The sequence below is a fragment of the Liolophura sinensis genome, chromosome 11 (genome assembly GCF_032854445.1).
Source record: "Liolophura sinensis isolate JHLJ2023 chromosome 11, CUHK_Ljap_v2, whole genome shotgun sequence".
Taxonomy (NCBI): domain Eukaryota; kingdom Metazoa; phylum Mollusca; class Polyplacophora; order Chitonida; family Chitonidae; genus Liolophura; species Liolophura sinensis.
This window is the reverse complement of record NC_088305.1, coordinates 26,425,055-26,451,451: the sequence shown is the minus strand read 5'-3', so window position 1 is coordinate 26,451,451 and position 26,397 is coordinate 26,425,055. Positions and strand designations below refer to the sequence as shown.

The 26,397-nt window shown below is 37.8% G+C and overlaps 1 protein-coding gene across 1 annotated transcript in view; it reads left to right on the top strand.

The window, feature by feature from the left end:
• The window catches only part of LOC135478256 (integrin alpha pat-2-like), a 54,833-nt gene extending 37,796 nt beyond the window's left edge, over positions 1-17,037 (top strand). Inside the window, exons 17-32 of the mRNA XM_064758530.1 lie at positions 1,810-1,917; positions 5,229-5,258; positions 5,796-5,949; positions 6,511-6,642; positions 7,463-7,530; positions 7,753-7,903; positions 9,948-10,055; positions 10,591-10,670; positions 11,368-11,457; positions 12,253-12,328; positions 12,839-13,003; positions 13,573-13,665; positions 14,973-15,092; positions 15,455-15,565; positions 16,179-16,304; positions 16,899-17,037. Of these exons, the coding sequence (XP_064614600.1) occupies positions 1,810-1,917; positions 5,229-5,258; positions 5,796-5,949; positions 6,511-6,642; positions 7,463-7,530; positions 7,753-7,903; positions 9,948-10,055; positions 10,591-10,670; positions 11,368-11,457; positions 12,253-12,328; positions 12,839-13,003; positions 13,573-13,665; positions 14,973-15,092; positions 15,455-15,565; positions 16,179-16,304; positions 16,899-16,973 (1,687 nt within the window). The 3' untranslated portion in view covers positions 16,974-17,037. The remainder of the gene's footprint in view (positions 1-1,809; positions 1,918-5,228; positions 5,259-5,795; positions 5,950-6,510; positions 6,643-7,462; positions 7,531-7,752; positions 7,904-9,947; positions 10,056-10,590; positions 10,671-11,367; positions 11,458-12,252; positions 12,329-12,838; positions 13,004-13,572; positions 13,666-14,972; positions 15,093-15,454; positions 15,566-16,178; positions 16,305-16,898) is intronic.
• Positions 17,038-26,397: the final 9,360 nt, after the last annotated feature.

Genomic DNA, 26,397 nt, shown 5'->3' with positions numbered 1-26,397 from the left:
TCAGTAGTTTAAGCCAGCCACTGAAAACTGAACGTCATGGTATGATTCTTGAGAATAGCGTTAAACACTAATCTAATATGTAAATAAATTAATTAAATCGAACACTATTTAGTGAACCTAGGCCTGGATTAATGGCTAAATGTGATGATATCATAGCATTTTGAGTAATTCTAGACCAGTGATGCCTAATGAATTGTAACTAACAACAGTTCATTCGTTTTCTTTTTTACAAAATTCTGTTTAAGCCATGGTGATAGAGGACGTGTAATTTGCTTCTATTTAATTTATTTGAGTGATTGGTGTTTTACGCCGTACTCAAGAATATTTCACTTATACGACGGCGGCCAGCATTATGGTGGGAGGAAAAAGGGCAGAACCTAGGGAAAACCCACAACCATCCGCAGGTTGCTGCAGGCCTTCCCACTTACGGCCAAAGAGGAAGCCAGTATGAACTGGACTTGAACTCTTAGCGACCGTATTGGTGAGAGGCACCTGGGTCATTGCGGCGTGCTGGCACGCTAACCTCCCTCGGCCACGGAGCCCCCTGCTTCTATTTAACAAAGACTGAAAAACTGACTGAGTTATACTGACAGGATACTTGATTTCACGTGTGAACATTTGCCAGCTTTCACACTGTCTTCGCTGCTGTTATTTTACCCTTTATGCTGATGTTATTTATATTACATTTGTTTGTGTCCTTCTCGTCCACCATCCCCTTCCCCATTACCCTCACACACCCACACCTCAACTCCCCTTTCCCCCTCCAAAATAAAGGTTACGCCTACATACACATTTCTCAGGTGCGCCCTTGTAATGGTGTTGTTATCAGTTATTGTCCTCGTACGAAATGAAGCAATCTGGGTCATCTCAACCGTTCAGCCATATGGTACATGTACGAGAGGGCGCCAGGATATTGCTGCATGTAGGTCAAGGGTGACCTGTAAGCAGGAGTCGTGCTATAGCATATATGCAAAACCTAATAGCACATGTTCAGTGTAAATACACCGCGCAATACCTTTGTGTTTAACATTTTCGATGGTGTGTATCGCTAATGTTTACATAACATCACCTAAAGTGTGATAAACTTATTTTGTTAAGTTTATACTTAGAGTATTCTTTGATTTACTAAAAGTGTTTTTTAACAAAGTGTGCCGCTTTTTTGGGTGGTTTTGGTTCTGCTATTACCAAACTGGAAGTTTTTTCATTACAGTTGATTGTTTTATCCAATGTAAACATCTAACGTTTACATTTATAACCAAGTATAATAGTACTAAAAACACTTGTGAGACCTCTCTATAATCTGTCGGTTAGCAAGGTGCGCTATCCTTTGACCAGTGAGGTTGTATGTTCGAATCCAGTTCTCGCCTGCAGCGTTCGCTTAGACGTTTTGTCAGATATCTGACAAGCAGCGCCCATTTCATTCAGACTCCGCAATATTTCCTCCACACGTAAAAATGACTGCCGTCGTAAGCTTGAAATCTTTATGAGAACAAGCTGAAACACTAATCAAAAATACATGCCTGCAAAACCAGCCAAAATATATCTTATGTATAAGATGTTATCTTTAGTACGTGTGGTTGGTGTTGTTTTTTTTTGTTTTTGTGTGTGTGTTTCTTTTTTGGGGAGGGGGCGGGGGGGGGGGATCCAGGCTAAGCTTTCTTACCCTTATTCTTATTCTATGAACAGCATGTTGCCACGTACATCTTAAGGTGATTTTAATGGCGCTTTTTATTTTTTCTTTCACCGGTAACATTTATAGTAAATGTGAACGTAGTTTTAATACTTCTCTTTCTTTTTTCCATGAATCAGGAGCCGTCCAATCGTGAATGTGGTATCTGATCAAGCAATGTTTCCACTCCTGGTCAATCTTGAACTACAGAATTGTATTCTCCCAAGCACAGGGGCCAGACTGGCGTGGTAAGTCGTTATTTTTCCCCTTCTTCTGTTCTTATAATTTTATCGCTTTGAATTTGAAAATGGATTTGACTCCAGTTTTTCCCTTTTGGGAAAATCCTCCAAAATTCGTGTAAATATTTTAAAGCATCGGGTAAACTGTAGATATACTCCACCACATGCCTTTACAATATGACGGCCATTACAAATGAGTTCTTTGGAATCCGATCAGCAAATCAAAGTTCTCTGTCGTGACGTGAGCAGTTTTTGTGTTCTTCATCATTGCTTCACGAGCACAGATGTATACACAAAGTGTGACGTACGCAGACAATTAGCAGTGGATCTCTGCATCGTTATTACATGCTCGATTTCCTATTTCCTATTGGGTGAAAATTGCTGCAACACAGATGTTATTCACAACAACATCGAGGGTGTTACCGGGAAGCACGTATGTTTCAGTTCTTATTTTGTTTTGATGTGTTTAAAGTTGTCCGTCGGTGTAATTAATAATTCGGTAATAGAACTCCGGTGTCACCTTGAGTGATCGATCTGAAAACCGGGCTATTTTAAGTGCTGCCTCACTGGAATGCCATGCCGACATAGAATCTTCCTTAGGATATTACTGTGTAACTTTAGCTGAAAACAAATAATAGTATTATAAAGCGTTTGTCCCGTCTCCATTTGAGCTCAAAGATATACCAATTTTACCCATTGTTAACGTTTTTTGTTCGATCCTACTCTAGACTGAACTGGATTTATAGAAAAGGGCATTTCTTTCAAGCGTCACACTTACGTCATCCTTGTTACGGTTATATTTTCAACTATTTTAGGTATTTATGTGAAATTGCGATGGGGCTTTTGTTGGAAACAAAGCTTTGTGATTGTCTGCTTCGGAAGCTGTACTGAGTTAAGAAGTAAGGTATAGACATGCGAATGTCAAATTTGACGCTTCGTATCACCTGGAAATGTCAGGTTATGTTAGCGGTGTAAACAAACCCCAACAACCCTCACCTATTTACCTTAGCCTACACGTCCACAGCAGATTTGCTTCCGAACTGTTTAAGCCCCGAAATAACAGTAGCGGGCCAATACATCTAACTTACACGTGGCCTGGCCTTAACCGTACACTCTGTACGGCAAAGGTATTAATAGAGAAAGTTTTCTTCTAAACTGCACGTTCGCGCTTCAGTCAGAATGTTACATGCAACGTTCTATTCGGTTTCCCCCGAGACTTGTATGCCCTGGAAAATAACAACCTCTGGCGCAATTAACCGCCATGTTCATCCAACACGTAAGAAACGATCCTACCCTTTGATTATATTTTTATGGTTGCGTTCTGCATAATTCCACCATATACACTCCAAAAATTAATCGGTTTAATGTATTTTGCTATCGCAGCAGATTATTCTGTTAAATGTAACTCACATGGTCTACTAATTCGACAAAAATATTCTTTTAGACTAACAGGATATTATGCTGAGTTATTTATTTGACTGGTGTTTTACACTGTATTCAAACATATTGAACATGACAGAATCTTAAAATCAGATAACATACCTTCTGTACAAATTAACAGATTAATTTTTTTGAGTGTACTTGCTTACGATATTACCGTGTTTATCTGATTGTTATTTAATGCTATACCTAATGTTTCGGTTTCAGATCTTTTAATTGTGTAGGTTTATGGATACCGATTGTCTTATACACAAGGTTTCTTGTGAAATTCTAAGACAATGTATGCCGCTGTCAATCCTATTTATCGTTCTCAAACAGGCTTTCTAATAACTGTAGCTGACTTAACATTAGTTATATGGTTCGCATGTGTCTTCAGTTTGCAAGACGATACGCAGCTGCAGCGCTCTGAGCTGTTTGTTCAGTCTTGAAAACTGTATGACTACGGTGTGTTTTGATGTACGTTGAACAAAAAACAGAACAATCTGCACGTGACAACCATATCCGATGTCAGAACACAATGAAAGAAAATTTTTTTCACAGCTATAATTCATGGCAGATGGCTGGTAAGCATTTTGTCTCATCCGTCGTGCGACGTGTCTTTCAAAATTCCTTATCAAGGCCCTTGAGTTTGTTCTTTGAAAGGGCAACTATTTGGCTGCCAGAGAAAAAAAAGGTGCAGTCTTATATGTCGCTATATACGGATATTTGAACAATCCAGTCGCCTTGTTCTGTCTCTCGAGATAAACTGCCCTCCTGAAAATACTATGCGTGCATGTAAGTGTATCTGTGCACTGCAAGAAAATGGGGGTTCTTCATGAATCAGAGTGAAAATCCGCATCGTATCTGGGTCACCCTGGTTGTGTATTGCCGCTCCATTTACATGTAAGACGTAAGCACTTGCTATCCCAGTGTGACTCCCTAGATATCAGGCGTTAGCATAACCACCATCGATTCACTACGGTAATGACTAATACATTTGGATTTACTTTCTTTTTGTGCAGTGTAAACTAAATACACTGCAAAGTCTATACCTATAATGATAGCGACATTTTGTTGCAGTGAGGCAGCATTATAAATGTCGCACTATTGGGTCAGACGTGCTATAAGAGACAAAGTCGCGATTATGAGGACAGCGGTGAAGTCAAATCGGTGTGTGTGTTCTGACAATGTCTCATGGCACAACGTTATAATGGAAGCATGCAATTTCAAAGTATTGCCTGATCCCGATAGCTTATATAGCGCGGCTCTTGTCTCGTTCTGAGGAAACGTGACACCGATATCCTTGATACAGAGATTTTTTTTCGCATTAGCGGAACTTTGATCATCTGCGATTATAGAATTGCGTGACAAACTATACTTATCTTACGTGTCCGCTTATGTAAATGTTTGGAATTCACACGCACACCCACGCATGCACGCGCATTGTTCGAGAAAATCACCAGCTACACCATCAATCTCCTCTTTCCTAATCATTCGTAAATCATTTTCTGGGAGATCACGTCTAGGTTTTAAGTAGCGGCCTACCGGAACTAGAAAACGACGCGATTTTTGTGTGAAAGATTACAACAAATTAGCGACTTAATAGTAGACGGTCCAGAACCACATTATTATTATTATTATTATTATTATAATTATTATTAATAGTACTATGTACTATGTACTATATATACAACAATAAACGGCTATGTAGAGAGAATGGGAAACAATAGACCGATACTTTAAATGGGATAATTATATATACATGATGGATGTACTGAAATAAACTTGAATGTATTGGTAAACTGTATAAGATGATGACCTTAATATGCTACATGTAGCTTGTTTTTACAGTGTAATTCGATCGTATCACTTATCACTTGTGCGCAACTTTTTTTTTTAAGCGTGTCGTTCGAGACGTGTTTTGCAGTATGAAGGCCTTGGAGTGTCAGATACGCTGTGTGAGTATAATGACATGCCATTCAAAGCAAAAGAAGCAACGGGAAATGCACTGAAATCAGTCGAGGGAGTGACTGGATGTGGAAAATGCTGCGGCTGTGCGATTCCCCCTGCAATTTTAGTACAGGCGGCTGTACTTAATTATGTACGGGAATCGTTGTGGGAATCGGTGCGGTTATCATACTCGGTGGAAACGGCCCTTAAATCTTTAATGTATGTAACGTATGGAAGTCTGTATGTCATGAGATGTATATTTCAATTAACTGAACAGACTTTATATTTTTTCAATATTTTCTTTCTTATACCACTTTACATTTTATTACCCATTTATTTTCGTTGGATGTGTTGATTAAACTCCCCAAACTGTTGGCCAATTACTAACAGTTATTGTGAGGACGAAGTTAAGTATATCTTATGTTTTGGTGTAAGCCTGTTTATCTTTTTTTATTTATTTTTTTTTCAGTTTTACCTTTCTATTTTTATAATTACGAATGTTCTCATTTTTTTGGCAGCCTTTCGACTACAGTGGAGATAGACAGCATCAAACAACACTCCAAGAGAGCTTTCATCGAAGAGAAAGGCAAATTCTTAACTTCCAAGAAAGAACGCTTACGAGATCATCCAAAATACCAGAAATGGTGTAAAACCTTCACCGCATTCCTTCGAGTAAGTCATGTATGCTTTAGGCCTATCTGAAATATTAAACCCGACAGGGCGTCGTAACAGAGGCCCATTGACACATTTGTCGGTCCCTCTGGACTTAACAAACGAAACTTAACCAAACAGGCATCATTTAGAGCCAGTTTATATTGTATATTCCAGAGAAAAAATCCATTGAAGTGAGCAGTAAATAAACTATCAAATAAAAGGGTTATTCATTTGCACGCCAATTCCAACACTTAACAACTTGATTAGTTTTTTTGATTAGTCTTTTAAGCCGTACTCAGGAATACTTCACTTATACGAATGCGGGTAGCACTATGGTGGATTAAACCGCGCAGACCTAGCCCGGAGGAAACCGACGACCATCCGCAGGTTACTGTAAGGCCTTCCCATGTACATCAGAACAGAAAGCCAGCATGAGCTGGACTTGAACTCACATCAAATGGCCCCTGGGTCATTATCCTGCGCTAACACGTAAACCACTATGCCACGGTGGCCCCCAGATATATCCGTAAATGAATCGCTCAATGAACCAATCTATCAATCAGTCATTTTCCTTCCTAGCCGGATTTCCGTGATCTGCTAACACCAATCGCTATGGAGTTCAAGTATGAGCTGATCCAAAGGAAGGATCCACGGAAAGAGCGCCTGATTCCTATCCTGGATATGTACAGTCCTAACCCAATCAAAACACAGGTAGGTGAAATAAGAGAAAACTAACTGTTTATTTGTCAGTGCTAATCTACTTAAAACTGGCCGAGATATTTATTTATTTATTTATTTGATTGGTATTTTACGCCGTACTCAAGAATATTTCACTTAAACGACGGACGCCAGCATTGTGGTGGGGAGGAAACCTTGCAAAACCCGGGGGAAAGCCACGACCGCCTGCAGGTTGCTGGCGGACCTTCCCACGTATGGCCGGAGATGACGCCAGCATGAGCTAGACTTCAACTCATAGCGACCGCATTGGTGATAGGTTTTTTGGGTCATTGCCTCTCATTGCCTCAGTAATCATCTCGACCACGGTTTTTAGAAGACAGTACAATGGTTCTAATCGGTTGCAGTGTTCTGGCACCAAAACAGTTGTCGTGTCTGGTGTCTTTTGCATGATATGCTAGTGAGGCAGCGCTTGAATATGACGACAGTGAAACCATTCTCCTGTCACGCTGCGACAATTGTTTATATTGACGGAAAATTCTTTAATTATACACAAAAACTACAGTTTCCTTCCACTACCTTACCCACTGATCAATACTCACGGTAGAAATGATACATGTGTATGGGTCTGTTGGTTCGTCCTATAGTGCCGATCAAAACATGAAGAGAAATTGCAAAAAAGTATTTCACCAAAGTACGTTTACTCAGTGTCGATGTGCGTAGGAGCCGGTCACACATAAGCCTTTCTCTGTGACAGTGTCATCATCGTGAATTTCTCAATATTCTTCTTCTTCATATTATTTCTTCTTTTTTTGTTTTCCTTATTTTTTAATTTGTTTGCTTTTTTTTTTTTCAGGCTCAGATTTTGAAGAACTGTGGAGAGGATAACATTTGTATTCCTGATTTGGCGTTGTTTGCGGAAACGTAAGTCATCGCTTTTATAGCTTTCATATTCCTACATTATTCCAGTGTTTATTTGAAATGCTGTTATTGTTATTGGCTGCATGAGGGGTTTTTTTTGTTACTTAGAAGTGTAGGCAATCTATAAATGAATGTATACTGGAATGAAATCCTTTTAAATACGGGTATACGGGTACGAGTATATTTCCACCAAAGTATCAATAATCATACTTTTTTTTCCTCCAGCGCTACAAAGGCTCATATTTTGGACAGCGAAGACGCCACGATAGAGTTCTCCGTGACCGTGGAGAATCGTGGCGAAGACGCCTTTGAATCGCTACTCTACATGACTCTCCCCAACCGTGTGTTTTTTAACGGAATGGAGCCTGTCAAAACTGTAAGTAAACGATGTCATTAATGAAATACATAAATATATGCCAAACACAAAAGGGGGTACCAAAGATGTCATTAATGAAGTAAATAAATATATGCTATACACACAAGGGGTACAAAAGTACTTCCTTTACCTTATCTCTGTGGTACTCTCTTCCCTGTTGATTATGGTACTTGTTTCCTTGATAATTGTTATACTTCCTTCCCCGATAATCCTGGTACATTCTTTCTTGATAATCTTTATAATCCCTTTCCTGATATTCTTGGTACATGGTCTCAAGGTCCGCCCAATGTCTATATACTTTGACTGAGTTCGGTGTCTGGTGTGGTGTCCTCAAAATAGTAACACGATAAAAAACGTACTGTTATTGAAACCGCCCTCCTGCGAGAAGACAAATTTTGGTAGGGACTGATTTTAGAGGAGGCGATAAGAAATACACCATAGTGCAGAATCTCGTCTGTCACCGTAAACGTTTCAATTTACGGCACTGGATTGGAACTTTATCATGTTTAAAGAGATAGAAGCAATATTGGGGTAAATGACACGTGGATACCTCGTGTTCTGTGTTGCAACTAGTTACATTTTTGTTTCTAAATGGGTGAAAAAGAGCGAAATCCCAAGGTAATTCCATATTCTGTTTTCCTTTTTTCTTGGACTTTTTCTACTCCTCCAATGTATTTTTTTGCATTTTCAGCCACACTCTGTAAGTGTCAGTTCTGTGACAGTTTGTTTTTGTTTCTACAGAGTTTTGTTCACTGACTACTGATCATTTTTTTATTGAACTCGATTGAACTATTAATAATATATTATTAGTTAGTTAGTTTGTTCATTTACACTTTTAGTTGTTAACCCTAATGTCCGTGGTTTCCCTTAACACAGTTGAATGACTATCGAATCGCTGGCGTGCCATTTTATCGCTGATTCCATCGTTGGATTCATGTCCCATTATGCCGTTTTTAACACATTCTGCCGAATGTCGGTTTGATGGAGTGTACTGTTCTTTTGGTTGTCCATTTAGCCAAGTTTTGGTGTGTTGAAATATTCTTTTGTTCTTCGTGATCCATTCACCGTGTATCGTGTCGGTGTTTTTTATATCCCCTGTTGTTGTCCGTTACCCTGTTCGCTGTGTGTCGGTTTTTCACATCCACTGTTGTTGTACGTAACCCATTTCACCGTGTGTTGTTTTTTTGTATCCCCTGTCGTTGTCCCTAATCCATTTCACAGTGTGTCGCTTTTTTGATGTCCCCTGTTGTCGTCTGCAGCCCATTTTCTCTGTCGTGTCTTGCTGTTGTCTATAACCGATTTCAGCGTGTGTCGCTTTTTTGTATCCCCTGTTGTTGTACATAACCCATTTCACCGTGTGTCGCTTTTACAATATCCCCTGTTCTTGTCTGCAGCCCATTTCACTGTGTGTCGGTTTGTTGTCGTGTCTGCTGTTGTCTGTAACCGATTTCACCGTGTGTTGGTTTGTTGTCGTGTCTTGCTGTTGTTTATAACTGACTTGCTGTTGTTGTCTGTAACCAGTTTCACTGAGTATCGGTTTGTTGTCCTGTCTTGCTGTTGCCTAACCCATTTCACTGAGTTTCGGTTTGTTGATTTGCCCTGTTATTGTCTGTAACCCATGTCACCATGTGTTGTTTTGTTGACAAGCTTTGTCGTTTTTCATCCTGTAGCCCATTTCACTGAGTGTTGGTTAGTTCTGACGCAGTTTTTTTCGTCATTTTTCCAGGCGTTGTTATGCTGTTCCTAGCCCGATTCATTGATTAGCTCTTCGTGTACCGCTAGCCCGAATTGGCTCCTGACAATTTATTAAATTGTTGTCTTTTATTTCCTCGTTCAGTTATGATACACATATGTTTTGTTTATCTATTTGCATGTGATATTCCCAACCGTGCAGGTTTAATTTTTGTGGTTTGTGTGCTGTTCATGTATTCCCGATTATCTCCCTTTAGTTATTCAGTTCTTCTTTCTGTTACGCCATCTCCCAACGACCGTGTTGTAAGTTTTGCTCATTTCCTACATGTGTTGTTTATTTGTGTGTTGCCAGCCGGACTCCGTGATCGTCAGCTGTAGCAGTGTGACAACGAACAAAGGTGGCCTTGACATAGATATAATCATCTGTGACCTTGGGAACCCCCTGCCCGCTTTTCAGAAGGTTAGATTTCGTTAAACTGATTGATTTGTTTGAAAATACACTTAAACGAAATCAGACATTGAGTAAAGTAATCTCAAAAACCTTAATATAGGGTACCGTTACCAACAAAGTAACGTATTATTGAATTTTCACATTTTCAATATGCTTTGGTCCAAAGTAGGGCAATTAGTATAATTATGGTGACATTTTCTATATGTGTAATGAGAATGTCAGTATATTAGTAATCATCAAAATTAACATCAAGTCACAGTGCACGTTAGTCATCACGTATGCCACTAATTTTCGTCTTTTTTGAGAGAGTGTATTTGTATTTTTTGTAAAAAAAAGGATACATATTTCTGATGAAATAACTTGCTATTTCTTCGCACGATGCACTCTTGTACATCGTTGTTAGTTTGGATGAGGCTTTAAGTCAGGTTTTTTGTCAGGGATATGATGAAATGTAGTTTCTTTCCGACTGATATCAGCACTGTTTTCTTTCGGCTTGCGTGTAACACTTCTGCCAAACTTTAATTCTAGACACATTTCTTTTCAGGTTGATCTCAAAATAAAGTTATCACCAAAATATGTCAGTGGAGAAGACGGCAATCTTAATTTCACCATCCTTGTGAACAGGTTTGTAATCATGCAAAGAGACACCTACATACTTTGAGAAGACATCGCAGAATTAGGTTCATTTGTAGCTTTTTATATTTTAAATTTTCCAAGTTTTCTCTATGAAACTGTGCTGAGGCTCATGTGAAGTGTTCTGACATTTTCATAATATGCGCGAAATTTGCTTCAAGTTTGTTCCCTGACGAAGAACAAGAAACCCCAGACATGCGCGCTTTAAACAGCTGTCTGGTATATTCCCTGAACTATTCATGGATATGTATGCATCCGTGGAAGTACAGACGACTTTCAATGGGTAAATAAATATGTATATACAGTGGAAATAAAACATTTTATAATAATTTTACATTCTGCATAGTGATCCGGGATACCGTTGTGTAAGTGAAAATATGCCTCAGTATGGCGTAAACACCACTCAGATGAACAAATAAATATAGAAAACTACAATATTTTATGGATGTAGCTTGTATATCCAAGACTCTGAATGATAAAATAAATGGTAAAATACTAACAGCGATTTGTTTGTCACAAAGACAAATTCTGATTGGCCAAAATCTAAGCAGAATTCGCTATTGTGTTTTATCATACATATGCACAGACTTAAGTTTCATGGTCTCCGAGATAAGACTAACCCAGTCAGAACGCACGGGAAAGCCTTCCCCGCCAGATATACTGTATATTATCTATTTCTTTATTGCAGTACGAACCCAGAAAACAAAACTCATCTGACAGACAACATCGTAACACGAGAAATCCCCATTACTGCGGTCGCCAAGGTCGACCTGACCGGGTGAGTATCTCAAAGCTACAGTCCGATTCTCGGCCTCTCCTTCGGTTTTTTTTTTTTATGGTCTATAAAGTCTATATATAGTCTCTTATTCAAGACAGCGTCCATATCTGGTTGGAATATTCCGGCTTCGAAAGACGAGTCAGTCCACGTAAATATGAAATCCACAGTTAGGAGGATGACAGTCCGATAAAGTGACAAGTTGCAGAGGGCACGGACCGCCGACGAGTAAATTAGGACGAAATGTACGTAATCGCACAAAGAGACAATGTGCGATACAAGTTCCAAAATAACGGCTCAAAAAACAGCAAGTAACGAAAGACAAGCTCACAGAGTGCTGCGTACAGAAATTGAATACAAATGACGAATGTCGCATGGCGTGAAAGCCGATATCTCCAAACCCAGCAAAATCCTTCACGGTGGGTGACAGTAAATTTGACTGTTCTCAAATGGACTTGAGTAAATGACTCACAACTCCGTCGCTCATATTTCCAGAATGTACACTCTGTTTACAATGACACGAAACTCATAAACACGGAAGCGTCAAGAACGCTCGACTGGATAACAGTGCAGGCTAAAACATACACGGAGGGAATGTAGGTCAGACACTGACAAACAAAAAAGTTAAAAAAGTTAATAGTGTTTAAAAACGGAGCTCGTAACAAGGTGTAAGTGTAATTTGATTTATTAAGCTAAGAAGTTTCTAAACTACCGTTATCATTAAGGGTTTTTTTAAATTAAACTTGTCAATAAAAACTAAATATTTTGTATTACTGACATTTGTTTTCTCCACTGCAGGTCTCCGTCTCCGGAACAAGCCACTTACAACTCTACCGATACACAGAAATCGACTCACCTGTCCCATATTTACCTGGTTAGTTTTTATGACTTAAAAACACAAAACATTGCCTTGTTCAAAAGAAAGGGTTTTATAAAACTATGAAAGTTTAAGAAGTAATTTCTTTTCCTCTTTACTTTGCTTTCTTCTTATTGCAAAGCAGTGGTCACTGTGAGTTCAAGTCAGGCTCATACTGGCTTTCTGTCTGACCTCACGTGGAAAGGTCTTCCAACAACCTGCGGATGGTCGTGGACAAAGCTACAGTGATATATCTTACTGCAATGAAATATTTATTATCTTATTCGATTGGTGTTTTACGCCGTACTCAAGAGAATTCGTTTTTTTCCCACGGCAGTAAGCATTATCGTTTGAGACAACCGGTCAATAATGAAAGAAATATTTAAAAAAAACAGGACGGTTTCACTGATTGCCAATGACAACTGGATCTCTCATAAAATCAACGGTTGTCGACAATCGATCGATAAACTATTCGTTAACGTATTATAATGCCAAAGAATCTAAATTGCTCTTTCCCTTTCTTTGTAGTTCCGTAACAATGGTCCCAGCAGAGTTAAAACAGCCCAGGTTCAGATTCTATGGCCTTCATTTCACCAGCATGGGTTAGAGGTTTTACCTCTCGTGGGTCTGCCCTCCATATCTCGGGGGGACGGGAAATGCAGAGTGATCACCGTGGATCCGAAAAACAACACCGTAAGTATGAATCCCCATCTGTGATATTTAGCTTGCATGCTGGTAAGAGAGCCCATTTTGCAGGAGGTCAGAGTTCTCCCGTCATAAGATAGCCAATAGAGGCCAGATTATACAGGGTTACGTGTGACTATTTGCCAGCTACCTCACTCACGTGAGTGATTTTGTTCTACTGCACATGCTGTAATCTTATTGCATTGTACTTCTGCATAAAACATGACAGCTTGTGGACTAAGCATCCGCGAAGTCTGGTCCCTTGGCATTGTTTTCGTGTGAGCTTTGTGTTTATTAAATCAAAAGCATATAAGTTGGGTATTTCTGGAACCCTGACGTCTAATGAATTTCTTCTAACACCACTGCAATTTTTTTTACCTAATTCAACTTAAGCCTTGGTTCTAGGTCGTTTAAATTGCTAGTTTTTAGGCATTTGCGTGACCAGTTAGAATAAAAAGTCAGTCTCTATGGTTACGTGGTGACACATTCCTTCACGGACGTCAGAACAACCAATCAGGGTTTTTTTTGTTAAAGTAGTAAATTCGTTGATTAACGTGTTGCTTATTGCTTTATTTCAGGATGATCGTTATTTGTTCAAGCGGAGGTTCAAATCGGACGACCCGCGCTTTGATAACAACGATGACGATGAAGAGGTTAAACCTCTGAAACTGGTACGTTATCAGATACAGCTGCTTGAGAATGTCTATTACAGGATTTTTTTTTCTTTTTGTTAATAACATATAAAGGTTCAAAAAAAGCTTCTCTGCTTTGTTCTTGAGACGTAAAAAATGGCTATAAGCTACAGTTTCCCGAAGGCCTCCGCGGTCAGTCGGGAAATTATTTATCCTGTGAATGAGGAGGGGGTGTAAGATGTTCCCACGTTACCAGTAAGTTCATCGATGACGTCATTTCCAATGAAGCAAAATATGCAAAAAACGGAGGGGTTATTAAGAGATATAAAATATACTTCAAAACTGAATTTGTTTTTGTTTCATTTGGCATAGCTTTCTTTTCCGTTATATAAAACCATAATCTTCGATTTAGATATTTTAGGCAGAACTACTTTTCTAGCACGAATTTGCCATATCAACAAATTTTAATAATAATTCGGAATTATTTTCATTTGTCCAAAATGGCTACAACTATATCAGTGCTGATGCATGGAGTTGTGTTGCTAATATCTACAAACCTAAGGAGTAACTGTCTTTAATCTTGAATGGGTCTGCAGGCAACCTGCGGATGGTCGTGGGCTTCCCCCGGGCTCTGCTCGGTTTCCACCCACCATAATACTGGCCGCCGTCGTATAAGTGAAATACTCTTGAATACGGCGTAAAACACCAATCAAATAAATAAATAAATAATCTTGAAATGAAGCATACTTCGCCCAATCTGGCACTGGGTTTTAGCAGTCTTGAATACCGAGCATAGTTAAATTGAAAAACTTATTCACATAGCTTACGGGTGGTAATCGTATTCTGCATTTCTGCAAATTTCACAAAAAAAAACATAACAAGACTTCTCGTCACAGCTGTTGATCTAGTTACATCCGATAGCGCGTTTTTGTAACCAATCCATTGTGGATGACAACCAATATATTTATATCCAGAGTGTAATATAGGAAGTAGTGCTCCCTATATACACTCAAAAAATTAATCGTTTGATTTTAAAAGAAAGTCTGTTGTCTGAGTGATGCTAGAATGTATTCTGTTATTTTAACATAAGACTGTGTCAAATTCAACATAATACCATGTTAAACTAATAAAATCCTTATGTTGAATTAAAAGAATATGTGTGTGTATATTTAAGAGAACAGTATGCTGCAATAGCAGAATACATTCTAGCATCTCTCAGACAACAGACTTTCTTTTAAAATCAAACGATTAATTTTTTGAGTGTAGATGTATATACATGCGCCCCATTACACAAGAGAGCGTCATTGTGGGTAATTTTATTCAACATTTGACCTTTGCTCTTTCAGCGGTGCCGCTCTGGTTGGTGCACTCTGATCACATGCACAATAACCAAAATGCCTATCGACATCCGGGACAGTGTAAAGATAAACGTCACAGCTAGACTGTCCAATAGGGCGATCGCTAGTGTAAGTTTGAAAACTATAGAGGTGTCAATTTGACGACATTCATGAAGTTCAAAGGCCGTTAATATCGTGTTCTATTCAAATCGCAACGACAGTGGTCTGACACCAACTTGATATAATGCGTGTATACTTACTACCATATTTGCATTTGAAGAGAAATACAGTATCTCAAAATTAAAACAATTACTTGACAAAAAGTAGGCAAGAGCCTTAAGAAAATTACAAGCTAATTTAAGCAAAAGTATATCTCATGTTCAACCCTTTCTCACGTTTGATAGTTATAATTATTTGCCTTTTCTGTACCATTGTTGACAGAAGAATTTGTTTGTTTGTCACTGAATATAGTCTCCATTTTGCTTTTCCAGATTGGTCACAAAGGGGCAGTAATCGTTCAGTCGGACGGTCTGGCCAAAGTTATCGCCCTTGACTATGAACTTGACCTTGATGAAACTAAGTATGACACGGATTCCTATAGCGTGAGTAATTCTCATTTGTGGAAAAAATCGTTTAAAAAAATTGCGCCTTATGCATGTTGTGTTTTGGATGTGTTCTTATTTTTTTACAACCCTTTCCAACCTATGTGGCCTTCTTGACAGTTGAACAAATGTACAGCAGTGTAGACGGTAGAATAATGTGTTCATCTGACTTTGTGTCCGTCATGTCACATTTGATGCGTAACTCCCAGTCACACCCATGCCTTTAGCCAGAGCGAAAAGTGGAATTCTAGCGATGCATGGTCCCAAGCTTAGGGTACTGCCATCGTGAATCAGTCTAAATATGTTTGTGTAAATCACTTTGAAATAGTTTTCTCAAACAGGTTTCTCCTAGGGATCAAAGCAGGAAGTATGGTAACTCTATTAGCGATTTGATAGCTTTTGTTTGATTACTCCATAAGGTGTAACCTGTACCAAAATGCGGCGCATGCGCTGTAAGTGTCTGCACTGACGAAAGTGTTTTTATCGCGCATCGTGATTGAATAGAGATAATTTGGGTGCAGCCGTCGATCGGTCATTTTAGATCCCCAGATCATTGGCTATATGATTATCAGGAATCTAATCAGTCGTTCAATCAGTTGTTTTTCTTTTACAGGTGATCACGGATGTGAACTCGCTGACATTTGTATCCCCGCCCGAGCGCGTGCCAATCTGGATTGTGGGCGTGGCTATCGCTGTCGGACTGCTACTCCTCATTCTCCTCATCCTGCTGCTTTGGAAGGTAAGTCGCTACAGAGTTGTCTCCCTTCAAGTTGCAGAGAGCTCCTGTGATATTTAATTCGCGACCAAAGCGCGTGATAAAACAATTGAAAACTTATATTGTGATATTTGAATGAGAATAAATTCTGTATATTTCACTTAAAATCACAACTTACGATATTTGCCTTAAGAAGAGATCATGTGACGTTTCATTTGTGAAAAGATTTTGTTATGTTTGACGATATGTAACTTCAGACCAGATTTTCTGATATTTGACTAGAGATCAAATCCCATGATATTTCACTGGAAAACATAGCCTATGGTATTTTTACTTGGAAACCCATCTTTTAGTATGTTTTTCTACTGAGAACTGATTTAGTGATATTTCGTTTGAAAACACATCTTCTGATATTTGACTTGAAACACGTCTTCTGATATTTTACTTGAAATGTAAACCATGCATATGGCACATTAGAGGTGTGTGGCTAAGTAAACATAGCAACAAGAAAATGTGTAGAATTTGAAAAAGATGAAGTTTATTTGTTTGGATCACCCCAAAAATATCTCTGTTCTTTCACATTAGAATAATGTAAAATTTGTAATGTTGTGTTTACAGCTCGGATTTTTCAAGAGAAACAGACCTGACTCGGGTGTTCCTGAAAACGAACCTTTGAACGAGAACGGAAAATAATTCAACTTTGAGGGAAGATGTGATGGGTCCAGTCCACACTACCACAACAGCTGAATAAAGAACCATGAGAAGGTGCTAAAATTCTCTGTCATTTATAACAAGTGCTTGAATTGAGTACCTTAATTGAAAACAGTACAGGTTCCATTAAATCGATATCTGAATTAAGAACCATATTGTTGTGCTGGATAAGATAAGCTAAACCGATCACATAAGCCTACTAATTATCCAATGAAGGATGAAATAAATCGATATCGGAATTAAGAACCGTATTTGTAAACAATGAAAGTTCCATGTAATGGATTTCTGAATTAAGTTCTTGCAAAGACAGATCCTTTGTACCGTCTCAATTCGGCCGGAATTGGGAACCATCCATGAAAAGCTGGGTCGCTCTGAGGCAGGATTAATTGAGGCACGATGAAATATATTAATTAATTAAGATCAGATTCTCGACGTTTAAAAATAACATCAGTTTCTCTCGTTGGAGAATCCATGAAAATGAGAATAACTGACCGAAATGGAAGCTTTATTCAATAAAACTGGGAAGGGCTTCTGCTTTTGAAAATCACCGTATGGATTTGATAACAAATATAGTATCAATAAGGTTACAAGTGTATAATAAAGATAAAATTGGGACATTCGAATTAATGCGACTGTCGTCATAAATTGTGTTTTTTTCTCTGAATTGAGAATTATGTTTCAAAATGAGAAGAACCTACTGGAATGAGAACCATCCCTTCCCATTAAGTGAGAACTATCTCTTCACATGTGAAATGTCTTATCAAATACCTTCCATTCACTGAAAAGCCATTCGAAAAAAGAACTAACCACTCTAAAAAAAAGAACCATCCAATGCAATGAGCACCATCCATTTATCCGAGAAATGGTTATAGAAAGTTCAACCTTTTCCTCAAAATAGAACTAGCCAGAAAAAAGAGATCCATTCACTGATGCGAGAAATTTCCACAGAAAAGAGAACCTTCTCCTCAAATAAGAACCAGCCACTAAAAAGAGATCCATCCACTTATGCGAGAAATGTTCGCAGAAAGTTGAACCTTTTCCTCAAATAAGAACCAGCCACTAAAAATAGAATCACGCACTGATACGAGAAATATCAACAGAAAGGTGAACCTTCGCCTCAGATAAGAACCTGCTATTAAAAAAGAACCTTGCATTCAAATAAGAATCATTCACTGCAAAAATTTGCAATTTTAGAACATTTCAAATTTTTAGAGCATTTGATAATATAAGATCAGAATCAGTTTTGTCTTTGAACACGCAAGACCTTTATGATAATGCCGTAATAGTATCGAACAATGATGTTGAAGTTCAATTTCGGACTTCATTAAACATCCTCCATCAGCGTTTGAAACCCAAATGTCGCCATCAAAAGTTGTTCAGTGACATAGCTGCGGTTGTTTGATTTCAGTTTAAAACGGTAAGATTTCCATAATTTCAAACATGGAAGGAGACAGAAAATTTTCATCATTTTGCTTTTAGGAACATTATATATCAGGCATATGTTGAAGTATAAAATATGGCCATACGAACGTGTTATTTTTATATGATTATATCCATATATTAGTTAGTGGAAAATCGCTTAATTTAAATCTCGTACTTTGGTCTTTCCCGGAAACTGTATAAAAATGCTGAAATGTTGTATAATGAATTAATTTCAATTATTAATTTATGCAATTAAACTATTATGGGGATATTTTCTGAAAACTCAAAAGACCAACATGGTTACGTAATAATAAATTGTTACCCTTTTTTGTAGATTTGATACCACCGCTTTAATTTTGCCTGTAAATAGGTTTACTAAGGTTGATAATGATGTAATTGTTAGTATTTGTATATACCTGTATTTCGACGAATATGGTTGGTTTTGTAGTTTTAGATACGAAGGCTTTCATTTAGTAGTAGAATAATAAATGAATATTTATTAACACCTATGTTGCAATAAACATTTTACAATTATTTGTGTGTCAATACTTTTGCCAGTTTTTCATGTTTATGTATTTTGTGTTATGTCTGTTTCGTTTACTTATTATTTTCATACGTATATTATCAGACAGCATCTATCGAATGATACCTTTAATCATTCAGATGTAGCTCTTTTTATACTGGAAATAAAACTTAAACTTTTTTGAGTCTGGAAAAGCAATAGCAATGACTTTTCATGCGATTTGTAGCATTTGACTCAGATGGCGTGATTGCGATTTGATGCTATATGTGCCTTAACAAATTTTTAGTTTCGTCAAAATCTGTGTAAAGCTGCATTGCTTCATACACAGTATGGCGTTCGTTATTATACATTACGTGTAAGTCAGACACAAATAACTCCGGAGTCAAAAATTCATTTGCATTGAACCCCAATAATCATGTGTTCATTTTAATCTGGCTTCACTCTTGAACCTATTGGTCACTTGAAATAATTTAAAGGGGAGAGTTGCTTACAGAAAAAGAAAAACCAAAACTAAACAATCATATACAGATCTGAAAACTGTGTCTGAATATACCTTCACTAATTATTTGTTTTCAAAAACTTCATCAATACAATTTATACATTTGAATTCTAATGTGTTCATTTATAAGCCATGTTTACATTGTGAAGCCTCTATGACGTAATATGGGCTTTACGTTTGGTTTTGAAAATGTGTGAAAAGCATTGGGTAATGTGCACAGCATTCATAGTGCCATTTTGACTCTAAACAAATGGTTTAAAGCTAAACAGAAGAGCTTGTGACGTCACTGACACGCACCTTAGAATGCAAATATTAGAGTGTATTTACTCTGTTCAAGAATATGTTTTAGAACAGGTTTTTAGAATATGTGAAGGTATTTTAGAAACATGTTTTCAGTGATGAATTGGATAGCGATGAGTTCATTTTATGTTGTAATATCCCTTAATTAATGCTACGTGTGTACAACATTACATTAATATGTTAAGCAGTGTTTGTTTTATTTGTGGAAAATTCAGATTTGGCGCTGTTAGACTGAATCTGTGAATTTATTATTGTGAGAAGTTTGCATTCGTGGTTGTTTACCAGTTCAGTTGCGTGATTGTGTGAATACCACATAGAATGAATGATTGTAACACGTTTTCATGTTTCATTACGTGATTGGGTGAATACAATGTAGACTGAATGATTGAGTGCATGATTAGATGAATACGCGTCCCATGTTGACCCACATAGAATGAATGATTGTAACATGTTTTTATGTTTCATTTGCGTTATTGGGTGAATACTTGGTAGAATAAATGATTGTAACATGTTTTTATGTTTGTTTATGTGATTGGGTGAATATTAGGTAGTATAAATGATTGTAACATGTTTTCATGTTTGTTTATGTGATTGAGTTTTATCATTCTTATAGACTGAATGATTGTAACGTGTTTGATTTGCTTTCGGGTAAAATCATCGTCATATGTTGTTTTTTTTTTCTGATATGTAGTAAGTAATGCATGGAACATGTATAGACTTGCATCTGTATAAAAATGTGTGTATGTAAAATGTTGATAAAACAGTAAAACAAAAACTGCATAAAAATCACTACGTGTACTTGTAGTAACGTTTGAACTCCAACAGCAAATGCTCTTTGTTTATCCTAAGACAGATGTGAACGTTTCTTGCCATTGTTTCATTGTCACTTATTCTTATTTTGATTATGTCGACGTGTTACTATTTAAACGTTTTCTTTCTTTAAATTTTTGGTTTTTTCTTATTTATGTTTTGATCCCGCTTTTTAGGTGTTAGAATAATTTATATGTGAAGTGTTCTGAGGTGCTGTTTCCCAAAATATCTATTTTAGCGACTTTTGGACGCTCTGGCTGTATGTGTTGCTCTGTTTTGTTGGAAACGGTGGGGTTTTTCCGTGCAAATGAGCTGTTTTTAATAAATGCAAAGAAAAGAAGAATAACTGTTCATTGTATGATTGGTTGTTGGACTCGCTGATTTACTGTTCTGATTTGAGCACCTAAGGAACTACTTCCAAATGAATTGACCTACTCCGAATGTCAGTATAACTTGTAAAACCCTTACTGGGGGGCCTCCATGGCGGAGTTAGTAAGCGTGCCAGCGCGGAGCAATGTCGCAGAAGCCTCTCAGAAATGCGATCACTGTGAGTTTAAGTGCAGGTCATGGTGGCTTCCTCCCCGGCCGTAAGTGGGAAGGTCTTTCAGCAACCTGCGGATGGTCGTGGGTTTCTCCGAGGTACGACTCGGTTTTCTCCCACCATAATGTAGGCCGCCGTCGTACAAGTGAAATGTTCTTCAGTATGGGGTAAAACACCAATCAAATAAGTAAATAAATAGTGAAAATCTTCCTCATGAGGTTGTGTGTTCGAGACCGTCCCACCACCATCCGCAGGTTTATTTATATGATTGTTCTTTAAAAGCAATCAAGATTTTTTTCACGTATACGATGGCCGTCAGTTTCGTGGATGGAGGAAGCTGGAGTGCCCAGGGTTAGCGACTTTCCGGCATGTAACGTACATATATGCAAATTATATTGGTGAAAGACAAGTGGATAACGAACACTGGGCGGTCACACCTGGATCGCTTATTGTGACTGTGACCCCTACAAACAGTCAGATTGCGAGAATCTTCCAATCCCCGTAATGGGAATGCGGGAGCATGTATGTTTAGTACAACCTAGCGCAGCATCAAGACTTTATTGCTTTATCATCTCCTTTATTTGATATTTTATTTTAGATATATACCCAAACAAAGAATTCATCCGTGGATGTTTCGCAGTGCTATAGAGAACGAAAGAGATCGACTCAAATACTATTAATAATTTTTTTAGCTTTTTTTTTTACTTTATGAGGGGAGTATGAGGATACTTATATTCGCTTTTATCGAAATGTATTTTCCATTCAAAGCGTTAAATACGCAGACACTTTTTAAAAACACCCGACTTCCCCACCTATAAAAGTGGAAACCTTCGTAAGCAGTCAGTTCAAAGCATTAACCCTATTGATTTGTTCACATGATATCACTTAGAGAGATGGAAAAGCAAAGCAGAACGGACCTGACCTTTAACTGGAATCGTTTAAATCCCTATTTCTGAACCGATAAAACAGAGTTCAAAGAACATACTCGGTTGTATTTCAAGGAACGAGAATAAATAAAAGACATAATTTCTTTTTACAAATTTGCCGTTATCTTACCTTAACACTTTGGCGAGTAACTGAACATGACAGGCAGGTGGTCATAGGCCGGGAACTCTTATCCGTTAATCAGCATCGTTGATCCGTTTTCCGTTCGCTGGCAATATGGTTTTCCAGGAAAACTTGATAATAACAGAAAAAATTCGCTTCAGCGTCTCCTGGGCTTATCAATAGTGCCTAATTAGAAACCCGGCAGAATTAACTCATATGATTACAGGTAGGCCTATACTTTAGGAACATCAATGGGAACAGAATAAAATCGAGGTAGTAAAACATATAAAGCGGAAATCATATTAATTGCAGGTTTTACTACAAAATATTTCCTTTAAACCATACAGTTATAGACAGACTTTTCTTTCTGACGCTTTTTATTTCCATGAAGGACACATCTGGTGGATACTTAAATGGGTAGCATTTAGTTTGAAATGATATCATATAATTAAAGACGCACAGCATAGAAAGTGAAACCAGAGCAGCGACGACAGTGTGATAGCTGGCAAATGGTCACATGGTAACCGGTGAAATACGACCTCTTGCCCCCTAACACCTTGGCTTGAGCAGAATTACGTAAATAAAAATGCAGTGATGTTAATTGCAACTTACAAGACGTCACTGGTCTAGAAATACACCAAATGTTGTGTTGTCATCACATTTAACACACAACCACATTAAAACAATGCAAAGGGTCCAGGCCTCGCGGATGCTTAGTCCACAAGCAGAATCCTGGTTTATGCAGGAATACACAGTCCGTAAATATTTGAAGGTTGGTAAGAATGCAGGAGAATAAATAAATAAATAAATAAATAAATAAATAAATAAATAAATAAATAAATAAATAAATATAAATGGTGGACGAAAGCATAAAAGATGTAAAGGGAAAAATAGCAAGCCGACATTCATTAAATTGTATTGGTTGAATTTGCGCAATAGCGTAAAGCAGCGATCAAATAAATAAATATTGCAATTTTCACTTGCCCATGTGTCTCTTTGTTATTTTTGCTGTGTATATTTATTATAACCACACATGCTGTTTACCACCACAAACGCTCTCAGTGAAGTATGTATATAGTCTTCCTCAAAACACCGACAGATAAAGATGGACGGGGTTATGATTCATTTTACTTTGTTTAATATCGTCGTTCTATACTCATACTGCAAATATCGAGTGTACAGAGTATATAGGTGTGTATAGTTTTAAAAATCCAATTACAATTATCGAATAAACTTCGATGTCTAACATCAGTGCTTATTTTAATAATTTACTGTAGATATATGGAATTGAATTCTTCATATTGTCCACAGAAGTCTTTTTTTTCCGGAGGGTGAACCTGCATGTGCAGTCCTATATTTAAATACACATGGGCACAGGTCGTGATGAAAAGACTTTTGTATCCAAGACGAGTGTCGCTTATTTTGTTAACAATCGCATAAATAGGCTTTGAAAAAAAGAACAGAGCTTCCCGGCTAATTTGCTACGGATGACAGACTTTGCAGTGGGCAAAGGAAACGAAGTAAATGAGACAGCGGTAATGCTTTTTGCCCGTTTGTCGAAGTTAGGCAGGGTGGCCTTTTTGGCCCGTGCTTGTTTCTTCCGTTTCTATCAACCTTTCCGTGTAAAAAGGCTAATAAAAGCATCTCTTGCCAGGCTTGTCAGCGAGGTTGGACACAGTCAGTATGAGCGTAAATATTGCTTTTTAAGAGCTATGCTCACCTCGTTATTCATACTTCTCGGGAGAATGAAGAATGGACGAAAGGTCGTAAGGTTCGGTTAGTTGCCCGACAACCCTTTTATCCGCATGCCTCGCCCAACTGCGTGTACAAACCGTATTGTTCCTACCCAAAATGTCCAGTTTGTCGTCTTCTCCAGTCCAAAGCTCACAGTTTGCTTAGGCCATTGGACAAACTTTAAAACCAACCGCACTGTGCCGCGTTTAATCCCGTAAAGGGTACTATAATAATTATACTATAGCGACTTGACCACGCGATTGACGTTTTGTTTGTCTATAGCAAATACACTCAGTTTTCCTTTCTGTCTATGTATTTGAAATCGTAGAATTTCCATATGTCGCCGCGCCCGCTGTTGTGTAATGGAACAGGACACAAACAAACACATTCTGTCGAACAGCAAATACTATGCTAATTGCCATTCCTAGGACGCGGGGATTCTCGATTTACTGAATACCCGTTGTTTATTTTTAATTGCAGGTGCATGTAAATTTCCTTCGCGGTTCTGAAATAATCAACTTTCCATGTTCCTACCAGCTCAGGCGCGTGGGTCGGAACTGTATAAATACAACATAATCCTTCACAAGGGTATAACATGCAGACATATTTCGATTGTATTATACGAACGGTATACAAAGTAACATGCTTCCATTATCCTAAATATTGTATTAATATTTTACGAACGTAATTAACCTTTCATCTATGCAATTAAACATTATATGATTGGATGTTCATTAGGGTAGACCGTGACGTGAGTCGTAACCTATGACAATGTGTAGCTCCGTTCAAAAGCACATGAATTGGACTGGATGACTGAATGATGCTATATTTTCAAATGTTTTGTCGATTTTATTCCGATGGAGGTTCATTATAAGAAGTAAACTCTTGTTTATTTGTTTAGAATATTATCTAAACTATTACTGGGCAAGATTAATCTGGTTTTAGGTTAGACTGTAATTCCGGACAAAAATGGACCACGTGCCTACCACGAAATGTTGTGTCTTGAAATGAAAAGTCACAATTATACCATTTTTAACAATATGAGACATACCCAAAGGTAAGACAAAAGATTGAACGCATGTATATATACGACTTTGATGCGATACATAGGCTCAACCGATGATTACTTGTCCTTATGGGGTAGCTGTAGCTAAGTTTTATACATGAATGCGTACTTAGTTCTCTTATAATTAAAAATAAAATTGCTTTAGAAAAGTCATCTACGTGCATAATGCCTTGACGTCTACTATCATTATATGTATTTTGCAAGCAAAGTAAAAGTTTATATTCAGACTGATGGACATGACTGAAGTTATTTTTAATTGTTTAAAATCTGATTGATACCTTTGTTCTCAATTTTCCCCTGATATGACATCAGCCAGTCATAAGGGCGTAAGAAACCAAAGTGTCCCGATTAAATTACCGGCGTCATCAGGCATCTGACAAACCACAAACGATACAGCGAGAACTGGAATTTAGCCTGTCTACATTGTTTTATACATGCGACAAGAAAGTTCTTTTCTTGATTTGGCTTTTGCAATGATCCATCGTTGCATACCTTCCTTTTCACTGGCTTCCGATCCATTTAGATTATTTTGCTCTACTTTCAGATATTATAATTCATGGTAAATGCTATGCATAACCAGCCTCCATTTTAGAAATATGTTATTGATACCAGCTAAGAGGCCTCAACAAATTTTTATTATGTTTCTCAACAAGTGATACATATTTATAAAGCCCATTTTAATTCTATTTATGAAATTTTACATGAGTTGTAGAGTAGTAATAAAGAACTACCGCCATAAATTTCCCTACTATCAAATGGAAAGCAAAACGCGAAACGTAGACGCGAAATAAAACACTTCAGGCGTACACTCACGAGTCACGATTCCTAGGCGTGAAAACTGATAATTTAAATATTAAATGAATGACATATTTATTGTATATTATATATTTATGAAAGGCCTATAACCGAAAATGATCACACTACCGTTATGCTTAAAACAATTCTGCGTGACAATGCCTCATGTAAATTTTATAAAAACAGCTAAAAGAGGAAGGTATAAATTTAAACTCTCGTGGGTACAATAAAGGCCCATATCAGCCAAAGTAAATACACGCTACTACCTTGTTATCAGAAAAACGTGTCAAAAGGACTGTGGATTTTAGCATGGGTCAACATACAAGCTTTGTATACATAGGACGAGGCTTCAGCCACCGTGGCACGCGACGACCTGTTCAAACGAGCCCTCTGATTGGTCAAGACTGCTCTTGGTCACGGGTATCCAAAGTGGCACGTGCGCGTATAAAGGCTCGGTTATCTCCGTACACTTCATATAGTTTCGTCTTAATCAGAGCAGTTATCATCTTGTAGTTTTAGGGATAGTCTTTAAGTCGCCTTAATTCCTCGCGTTTGACATTCCTGCCATCAAAAAAAGTGGTAATCTCTTAGTGTGTATTTAGATGCCCGTTTCTTACCAAAAAAGGATACACCAAAGCTGGATCTGAACTGTTAAATTTAGCAAACAAA